Source organism: Callionymus lyra, chromosome 16 (assembly GCF_982586985.1).
Source record: "Callionymus lyra chromosome 16, fCalLyr1.hap1.1, whole genome shotgun sequence".
Classification (NCBI taxonomy): Eukaryota; Metazoa; Chordata; class Actinopteri; order Syngnathiformes; family Callionymidae; genus Callionymus; species Callionymus lyra.
This window is the reverse complement of record NC_141833.1, coordinates 4,360,068-4,370,791: the sequence shown is the minus strand read 5'-3', so window position 1 is coordinate 4,370,791 and position 10,724 is coordinate 4,360,068. Positions and strand designations below refer to the sequence as shown.

The 10,724-nt window shown below is 39.5% G+C and overlaps 1 protein-coding gene across 1 annotated transcript; it reads right to left on the bottom strand.

Moving 5' to 3' along the window:
* Nucleotides 1–1,079: 1,079 nt before the first annotated feature.
* LOC148063301 (olfactomedin-like protein 2B) lies at nucleotides 1,080–10,461 on the bottom strand. Its single transcript, XM_087810966.1, has 9 exons — nucleotides 10,170–10,461; nucleotides 8,930–9,184; nucleotides 8,758–8,865; nucleotides 8,268–8,417; nucleotides 6,706–6,880; nucleotides 6,268–6,624; nucleotides 6,018–6,194; nucleotides 5,254–5,450; nucleotides 1,080–2,410 (listed from the first exon to the last, which is right to left on the bottom strand). The coding sequence occupies exons 1-9, from the start codon at nucleotides 10,353–10,355 to the stop codon at nucleotides 2,027–2,029; spliced, it is 1,989 nt and encodes a 662-aa protein (XP_087667092.1). The 5' UTR covers nucleotides 10,356–10,461; the 3' UTR covers nucleotides 1,080–2,026.
* Nucleotides 10,462–10,724: the final 263 nt, after the last annotated feature.

Below are 10,724 nucleotides of genomic sequence, written 5' to 3'. Positions count from 1 at the left end.
AATCTGAACATCAAGCCAAAACAAATCTGAACATAAAACCAAAGCTGTTTACTGTCAAGACTGCTGTATTTTGCAGAATGCAGGTTAACCAAAGACATTACATGGCGAAGGACCGTATAGAAGGAACTACAACTACACAAACAGAGTTGGGAGAACCATGGAAAGGATGGCCAAAGTCAGGCAGAAGTGAAGGGACTCTGTTGCTGCCCTATGCGGCGCCCGGCGTAACGGGTATTAGTAAGTGACTCACTGAGGCTACAGAGTGGGCCTGAGAAGAAGAAGGACAGGCAGGAGGCCAAAACACAAGACTTCATTTTAGTGGTCCACTTTTTGCCTTGGTCATCAATAATTTTGAGAGAACAATGCATTTCCATTGTTGTACAAGCTATATTTAATTCAGTGTAATTCCATGAAAAGACTCGATTTATAAAGATGTGAGCAGTGAACTCACTTAACTGATGTACCAAAGTATGGTTGAAGGCCATAAGCCACACACATCCTCTCTCACATGAAGATGAATAGGCATCTTTTTCCTGCATCATCCCTGGTGGTGAAATCCACACAAACCACAGTTATATAATATATTTCCAGTGAGACCGCTGTGATGGCTGTGTGTGTGTGTGTGTGTGTGTGTGTGTGTGTGTGTGTGTGTGTGTGTGTGTGTGTGTGTGTGTGTGTGTGTGTGTGTGTGTGTGTGTGTGTGTGTGTGTGTGTGTGTGTGTGTGTGCCTGTGCATGTGGTCCAACAGCATATAAACCGATGTGTAGATGCTGACTCCTGCGGTATAAACACGGGACAGTCCTGGTTGAAACCTGAACAGATTTCAAGATAAAGATCCAAATTCTCATCCACGATTTAAGAGAAAATCAGTTAACATGAGTCTAGTGAACACTCAGGTCACTCACCAACATCTGGCACTGACTGATTTTCCACACTGGAATGCTCCCAGTGGCTCAGCTCTTTCCAGGAAAGTCTATTCATGCTAACAGCCAGATGAGACTGCTCGGGTCAGTCAGAGGAGAAAGAGATACAGAGAAGTGGTTTTACTTTTTAAAAACCTTTCATCTTTATTGAAACCCACAGCATATATGATGAAAAACACAACAACAGAAACGAAACACAAAATCATAACTTGGAAAAAAGATAGTCAGTGCTTTTGGTTATTACAAAATAAAATAAATACATGTTTTTCTTTATCACACAGAGTAGCTTACAAACAGATTTTAGGTGTATTGAAGCAATATTAAATGCTCTGAAAGGCATCTGTGTACTGTAAGTTCTGAACAACTCCAACATACACAGAAACAACTGTACTCACAACTCCACATGACAAACAGCATTGAATAAAGAGTCTTTAACCAATATTGCAACAAACCGCTAAATTACGCCCTTGTTCAGAAAAAGTCAGTGACTAACACTGTGACCTAAAGTTTAGGATTTAAATTTACAATGACATTAAAACATAACAACGTTTATAATTTGATATAAATGTTGACAGTTTTGTGAGCAAATTAAATGGACTGAACACAAAGGCCGTCGGTAGGTCGTTGAAAACTGTGTGGAGTTAATATAAGAAAAAAGCTAATAAAAACAGAAATAAATGTAACAAAAATCAAATAGGATTACTTTCTTTTGTGTTTTTGATGAGTTTTGTGACCTTATCTGTTTTATTTTCTCTCGCCCTGATGCTCTATAAGCATGTCAGGTTGTCCAGAATACATTTTGTTTTGTGTTAAATCCATCAAAACTATACAGAGTGGTGCAATATGCGCAGTAGAGAAATGAAAATAAAACATAATTATATACAAAGACAATTGAATAGATCTACAGGAAAGACCAGGTGGTTGCACACCATGCTTCATAGTGTGGTGAGTCACTCTGAAGATTAAATTGGAAAAACAATGTTGTCATGTTTATGCATTCTATTTTTTAAAATATCCAAACGTCATCATTTAAACAGCTGATGATTATCGTCATTATTAGCTGTACATTAATTATCACCATTTTTAAATCTCCCTTTGAAACACTAATAGGCAAAAACTATATCATATGTCATCTGATGTCCGTTGTCCCAGGCATACAGCTTCTTGTCTAGTGGACAGTAGGCCAGTTGGGAGGTGTAGGAGTGTGTGTTAATGAATGCCAAATTTGGCACTGTGTGAGTGAGAGTGTGTGTGTCGAAGGCGTAAGTCACGTTTGCGTGATGTCGATCCATGCTGTCCACACCATAGAGCACGCCACACACCAGGAAACTGTTGTGGCCTCGTCTGAGACCTGTGCGGAAGCTTCTGATGGTCTGAAGGTCTCTGTGCCGCAGATGATTGAGCAGAATCACTTCTTGTTTGAAGCCCTCGGTGTCGACGGCGGGGTAAAGCAGCCAGATCCCAGACTCATCCACCGCAAACTCCACCTGGAAAAGAACACCACAAATGCAAATTAGTGTTTGAAGCCAAACGCTGTCCACTTGAAATATATTTGTCGGTGTTTCGGGTCGTTATTACTGCGTAAAAAGTCCTTCACATTTGGGCTGGAATATTAAAAGTCTTTCAATGTCATTCTAGTGACGCTCATTTGATGAGTCGTTCATCTGTTACCACATAGACGACCAGTGTTGGCGCAGGACCTCAGTAATGCAGTGCAGATACAGACATTCATTCACTTGGGTCTGGAAACTGAATTACTTTTCAGACTTTAATATGTGTTGCACAAATGACTGTTGCAGACAGTAGGAGATCGGACCTGGTCACATGCTGCAGCTTCTTTTCATAAACCCCTAAATTATACATATACAGTACTGTGCAGAAGTTTAAGGCAGGTGTGAAAAAATGCTGTAAACTAAGAATGCTTTCAAAAATATAAATAATAATTGTTTATTTTTATCTATTTACAAATTGCAAAGTGAGCGAACAAAAGAGAAATCTAAATCAAATCAATAATTGTTGTTACTACCCTTTGCCTTCAAACTAGCATCAATTCTTATAGGCACATTTGCACAAGGGGTTCTGTAGGATTATAGTGAGGCTTAAAACTGGGTGAAGAACAAACTCTGCTACCAAGCTGGAAGACAGTTTCATGTCACAGGTCATACACCATGGCAAGACTGAGCACAGCAACAAGACACAAGGTAGTTCTAATGCATCAGACAAAGATTTCAAAGCAGACTGGGGTTTCAGGATGTGCTGTTCAAGCTCTCTTGAAGAAGCACAAAGAAACAGGCAACGTTGAGGATCGTAGACGCAGTGGTCGGCCAAGGAAACTTAGGGCAGCAGAAGAAAGCCACATCAAGCTAATTTCCCCTTCGTAATCGGAAAATGTCCAGCCGTGCCATCACCTCAGAACTTGCAGGAACCAGTGGGACCCAGGAACACCTATCTACTGTCCGGAGAAGTCTGGCCAGAAGTGGTCTTCATGGAAGAGTTGCAGCCAAAAAGCCATTCCTCCGACATGGAAACAAGGCCAAGCGACTCAGCTATCCGGACTGATGAATCAAAATTTGAATATTTGGTCATAGCAGAAGGCAGTTTGTTCACCGAAGGGCTGGAGAGAGGTACAATAATGATTGTCTACAGGCAACAGTGAAACATGGTGGAGGTTCCTTGCAAGTTTTGGGCTGTATTTCTGCAACTGGAGTTGAAGATTTGGTCAGTATTAATGGTTTCCTCAATGCTGAGAAATACAGGCAGATACTTATATCATGCAATACCATCAGGGAGGCGTATAATTGGCCCAAAATGTATTCTGCAGCAGGACAACGACCCCAAGCATACAGTCAATGTCATTAAGAAATATCTTCAGCATAAAGGGGAAGAAGTTCTGGAAGTGGTGGTACGACCCCACAGAGCCCTGATCTCACCATCATCGAGTCTGTCTGGGATTACATGAAGAGGAGACTTTAAGGAGAGAGTTCCTTCAAAAACTGTGTGCATGTGTATCTAGAAGAATTGATGCTGGTTTGAAGGCAAAGGGTGGTCACACCATATATTGGAGCATAGTGCCCTGTAAATATTTGTATTTCCATTCATGTTAAATATATTTTGTTTTAAATAGCAAAATAATATTTTAGGAATGTTGTGACTCTTTATTCAGATAATCTTTAGTTTATGCATTAATGAAACATGTTAAAGATATAATCAAACATGTTGATATCAACCAATGCTTGTTATATATTCATATTTTTTTTATAGAAGGGAGTGTAACTTATGTGAAAACCCAACTTTCCTGACTTTCTCACAAGGTTTAAATAGTGAAGTCTTCCTCACCAAGATGCATTAGTCCCTCATGATGATGATGTTATGAAGTTATTATTTTATAAAAATCTCCCCCGTCTCAGCGAACAAGAAGAGTCCATTATGACATAATATTGGCTACACTCCTCCTCCAGCCAGCTGTAATCATGCTCCTGCTTTGTTTATACAACGAGACCCTTAGAGGTGGAGACTTTCAGGATTGATGATTGATCGTTGGCTTACCTTGATGCTTGATCAATACCAGCAGAGTGGGCATGGTTATCACACTATATTTCATCTCCAGAAATGCACTGTTTAAAGTGGGCGGGGCTTAAGCACATTTTGTAACGATAATAAATATATCCATTAAGAGAAAGTTTTGTACAAACCGACACATGGGTGGTACAATAAAGGTACAATATCTATTTAAGACACACTTAAAGCAACACACTTGTTACCCTTTGAATTATATCTACTACTATTTGCTCATCATATTATCATGGAAGTTACCATAAAAAACTCCTTTTTTCTTTGCCGAACCATATTAGGTCTTGCTAGGTCAGCAACATATCCACATAGTCTGAAGGCGAAACCACAAGGGGACATTTGGAATCGCCTAAGCAGTCACTAAATCCACCAGCTGGTATATTTCATTGCACGAGAATGCAAAGAACACATTTTCCAGTTTTCCTCACAATTGCTTTTTTTTTAGGATTGGATAACTTAACATTTGAGGGAAGCAAAGTTTTTCAGAAGAAGGTATAATGCAACTCTCACTGAACTCCATCTACAGAAACATTACTAGCTAATTTCTTGACATTGCACTTGAACCGAGACATTTATTGAAACTCTACCAGACAAGCCTCTTTTCTTCTTTTTGGAAAAATAGCAGTCAGTTTAGTTTCCATCTCTATTTCAGCATTTGGCTCGAAGGATCTCACTGTGAATCTGGTTCCACTTAATGAGACATTAAAAAGTCCAAACTCTCCCGTGTCTGATAAATAACCCCCGGTCTTGGTTTACTTACTTCGGTCTGCACTCTGTGAGATTCCTCCTCGAGGATAGCGTCGTGAAGTGTGGTCCAGGCCGTCACATATCTCTGTCTGAGGTCGTATCTTATCACGTCCCTGCTGAAGGCCCGGTTGTAGTACAATGCTCCATTAAACACCACATGGCCGGTTCCAGTGTAGCTGTAGGGAAGCTTGTAGGTGTTACTCACCTGACCTGGACAAAAAGAGCATATAATCAAATCTCAGATATATAAATACACTAACATGTATGTCTATAATGACAACAAAAGTGGCCTTTCAATCGGGATCGTGGGCCAATGTGTTGGAATTGGTTGACAAATTTGAGTGGAAAGTGAGATGAATTAAGTGGGACACAAAGACTAGTTATTTCCAGATAAGCATCATATAGAAAGCAACATGCTAAGGGATAAGAAGCACAACCCAATCAAAACAAAGAATATGAAACAAGATAGCTTGATGAAATTCTTAGGGCGTTTTACAGGCTAAGAATATTATCTTGCCTTACTAGACTGGAATAGTGCAACATAATTACATTATAAAAGTCTATGAGGACACAAAGTTACAAGTTTACTTCCAAGCAAACTTAAAAAAAAAAGTTAATTCCAAGTAGGTAGCGTCAATAGCTATAGATTTGAAGGGAAATTTGAAATTACACTTTATTTGAAATGACACCAAATAAAGTCATCTCACTTCCAGGGTTGATCGAATATGGAAGGACCTGCAACTCTTTTCACAACAAACAATAAAAACAGAATATTACCAGCTTTAAAGAATGTGATATCTCTGTACTCCAGCAGGTCACTTCCATAGTGACCATTGGTCAGGTAAATGACATTCCCATGACCACGTGCATCTTTCATCCAGGCTCCCTCTCTCTGGCCATAAGAGTTGTGTAGGACTGGCTCTGAAATGCTGGCCACTGTGTCTTTACACATTGCTTCAACAACACACAAACAGAAACACTCGTGAGATCATAAACAACGTGACAAACTTCCCATGTGCTGCTTTACCAGGTTTGGTGGTCGGCTGTGGCCGTTGATCCGCACTCTCAGTCCATCCTAGTCGGCTTCGAGGCTCTGCTTGAGGAGGGTTTGCAACAACTGCATTCATTGGTGGACTGGTATATGCGGTTGAGACTTGAATGGTTGTGGGTGGAGTCGTATGTTCTGTCACTTGTGTCACTTTGATCAGTTGTTTTGTAGTTTGCTGAACATGTGACTGAGCTGTGGTTTTAGCTGGGACAGGTTCTTTCGTATCTGCAGTTGAAGCTACTGTGGTTTGTTGTGTGTCTGTTTTGTATGGTACAGCAGATGATAGTTGAGGATGAAAGATCTGTTCATCTGAGGCCAGCAAGTCAACTGATGGACCTGTTGGTACAAAAGGATTTATAGATCTGACAGTATATATAATATATGACCTAGTCTCTTCGAACATGTGGCTTCGCTTACCATGTTTCCCTTTCCGCTTCTCCTGCTGGAAATGCTCTTCCTCTGCCTTGTAAAATGTCCAGCCTCTGATGACCTTGCTGCTCTTGTCCTTGATTGTCTCCTTTGTGTCCAGTTTGATCACCTCAGTCTTATTCGTAGTTGCCTGTTGCTTTTCCTCTTTGTCCACACTTTGGACCTGGTAAACAACAAAGAGATGGAGTGTAAGAGATTCTAGCCACCCTTACTTTGTCTCCAAACTACCCTCTGACATCCTTATTTCTAATCTTGTACTTTATAGTCATTACTTACTTACTTACTTCTAGACTAGTAGTGACCACCTCCAGTGAGACCAAGATCTATGTGCAGTAGTCTATTATGCTTCCAGACCATTATTATGACCCAAGAAAGAGATTACCCAAGACCATAAACAGTCGAAACTTACTCATAGTCTTGTGTTGGTCTCAAGAACTACAAAACTATTCACTTCTGACGACAATCTCAGTATCATCTCTTCCACTTCTTACTTTTCTGCCTGCTTTTTTTTGCCAAATGTACTGTCTTAAAACCGTATATCATGGGAGGTCTACAACTGCTGTGTCGTGTTTCCCTCTGTCTTCTATCACAGATCAAACAGTCAGCCATCTCCACTCAGCTTCTATTTTGGGCAATTGTTAGGAGTGAATAAAAGTGCTTATCTGGACTGAGTTCTTTCTCCATTAAAAAAAAATCTAAAGAAGTTAATTGGCTTCCCTTAATAGTCACACGGTCATCTATCTAAGGACCCTAAGTGTCATACCTTTAGCAATGTGTATGAGGACTGGCTTATGAAACTATATAGACTTTTGAAATAAAATAACTTCATTGAACAAATTAGTAAACTGCATATCGGTACATGCTTTACATTTTTTTGTTCCTATTTTTTTTTTTTAAGTCTATAGTATCCTTTACTTACCATGGTGGATAGTAAAAGTAATACCCATGTGATATGTGTCAACATAAAAAGTATTGTTGATAAATTTGCTTACACCTTTCAGTGTTGCAATCTTTCTTTTTCACTACAGTTCCTGCAGCCATTTTGCACTATTACACACACTCTGTGTTTAAACTTGAAATAAAAAAAGAGTATAATAGCACAGATTATCTATAATGAACCAGATGATATTTCATATATATTTAAGAATATATAAGGCTTCTTTGAATTTTCATTTATAATCACTAGGGTCAGGGCAAATGTTATTTCTAAGGCCCAATGTAGACAGTATTATAACAACCACTCCAAAGCAAAATTATTTATCATAAACAATACTAGTAATAAATATTACTTTTATGTAGCAGGACCACTATTGGTCAGTCGATCTGGATGCTCTGTAGCCGCTTCCCAAACAGAACATGGCAAAATTAAAGTTTACAACTTCAAAGGATGTAAACCTTTCTAGCTATTAGCATAGCTAGTTGGTGAGGTAAACGCTGTGAGCTATACTATTAGCATAGCTCAGAGCATTTACCTCACCTACAATAGTGCAACACCAGTTGTGCAACCAACAAACACAAGGAATGACCAAGACAGTGTAAAGCAGACATACTTGCTTTTGAATAGTCGGGACTCTTCTCTGTCCTTCGTTTTCTCCAGCCTTTGAATCGTTGGTCTTCTTTTTTTTCTCCTGATTCTTCCTCTCTTTTTCCTTTGCCTTCTCTTTGGCACGGTCTTTGCTGGTGGAGTTCCGACTCAAGGCCTGAAAGAAGCCAAGTTTATTGTAAAAAGAAAGTGTTGTCTCAAACATTTGTCAAGTACAATTGTTTTGTGAGCATATCATAACCGTTACTTCTAAAAATGTTTATCTTTATTGGAATACATGACATACATAATGTATGGTGTTTATTTGGGGCATTTCCCATTTTTTAACTTTTAATTCTTAACTACTTATAAAATCAAATTCCACTGTCTTTTAAACATTCCACATCTTAGAGTGAGTCACACATAAATCACAAACGTTTCCTGTTTACACAAATTATGTAATTCGAATTCCACCATATTTAGGGTGTTTAACAACAAACAGACATGTGGGAAGTCACCTTCTCCATGTTCTCCACTCTGGACAGCAAGCTGGTGGTTATCGAGTGAAGCTTCAACAAATCCGTCCCATTAAGTTTTCCTTTCAACAAGTCCAGAATAGCTGCCATCTTGAAAGACATTAACAGATGAAACCAAAGGACTACATTAGCTGACTCGATGGGGCATGCTGACCCTGATGTCATCTTTGCTGGCCTCCATCAGTCGCTTGAAACGATTCTCGGCCTCGCAGGGGTTCACAGCTGACAGAGGGGCCACACACTCGCATTTCCCACAGTCAGTCCCCGAAGTCTCCGTAGTCACTGTGAAGGACTCGTTCTGGATCTTTTGGCTGCACTGAGAGAGGCTGATGGGTCTGAACGTGCAGCGGCAGATGCAGTCAGAGCCTGATGACACAGTCCTGACCTTGTTGTCATAGTCTTGGAGCAACTGCAGAGAGGATCAGAATGTCAGCGGAAACAACAACAAAAACATTGCCTGGTCATTTCCACTTTAGAACATTCAATGTTTCCCTGTCAGGGAAGTATACTCCATTTGATTTTAAAATACAATACAGAAGAAAATAAACAACTTATCAAAGGTTATGCTTAACAAACTCAGTCTTGCTACAGAAATAAGCGCAAAGAATTCCTCAAATTATGAGGTTACTTGCTTGTAACCTTGGCTCCGGCCAGGGTTGGAATGATCTCATCTGTTGTTTTTTATGTTAATTTTAAAAAGTGACCTTGGCATACCTAGGAAATGTACTGCTGGCATGAATCATGATTTTTTTTTATTGATTTTTTTTAACCTATATACAGGTATACATCAATGTTTTGGTGCCGTAAATGGCTGCCTCTTTGAATGTATCGCTTTTTCCACTTCACCATTTTAAATCTTGTTTTGTTCTGGCAATAAAGCTGATTTTTCCCATGCAAAAAAAAAGAATATAAACTCTCTTTTATTTAGGTATAATCTTAATTATGGTATTAACAGGAACAATAGATATTTTAATCGACATTATAGTTGCGATTAATAAGTGGACATTTTTTTCATGGTAAGAATGAGAAGTATGTAGGCTTTAAATATGAAGTACACATTTCACAACCCTCCAATAAATCCTTTTAAATACAACAAATATAATCATACAATCACAGACACTTTTTTTCGCAATGAACTTGGATGAAATATTTCACATTCCAAATAAAAAAATACATTTCGACTGTTGCTGCACTTTTGAACAATGGTTCTTTCAGAAAAAAACTATTTGGCAGAAGACTTTAATTGTAATGGCTACACTGAGGATAAACTATTTCCATGTAGAGGTCGCGCCCTCACGCACGCGCACAGTAATTCCGTTAATAATGTAGGTTATTCTTAAAACGAACACGATTAAGAGAAGCACAGTTAGCTTTGACTGGAAACAGTTGCAGACCTGGCTGACGTTCTTCTGCTCCATGGGTTCGGCGATGGGTCGCTGCAACTTGTCCAGCGGAGGGTCCGGAGAAACGGTCTCACCCGGGGTAGAGTTCACCGCCCGCAGCTGACCAGCGGGCGTCTGGACGGTGGCGCCGTTCAGTCCGTTTATCAAACAGTTTAGCAGGAATAAAAAGAACCGCATTTTAGGAACAAATTGAAGTGGTTATAATAATAATAATAATAAAGGTTCTCCTTGACACAAACTCAAAAAATTAAACGCTGCAGGTCATTCAGAGGTCAGCGGGAGTCATGACAACCTTAACATTCATCCTCCTTATGAAGGCAAAAACTTAAAATAAAACGTGTATTTCAGCCGGGTGAGGGCAGGAGGGTGATGTCATAGAGAGGAGGGGAGAGAGGTGAGGGGGACTGCACGGTCTAAATATTTAACCCCTTCGTGTCATGACAAAATCAGATCTATTTTCCATAGTAAGAAAGGCTAGTTTATTCATTTCTCGTTTCAGTTGTACAAGATTCTTTAATGTCTAGTAAAAAAACTAAACGATCGGAA

What these genes read in the sequence shown, in the direction of transcription:
- LOC148063301 (XM_087810966.1), bottom strand. Translation starts at nt 10,355, where the DNA reads ATGCGGTTCTTTTTATTCCTGCTAAACTGTTTGATAAACGGACTGAAC. An exon ending in AGCAGAAGAACGTCAGCCAG is followed by an intron (nt 9,185 to 10,169) that starts GTCTGCAACTGT and finishes TCCTCTCTGCAG; the next exon opens with TTGCTCCAAGACTATGACAA. An exon ending in ACAGCCGACCACCAAACCTG is followed by an intron (nt 6,195 to 6,267) that starts GTAAAGCAGCAC and finishes GTGTTGTTGAAG; the next exon opens with CAATGTGTAAAGACACAGTG.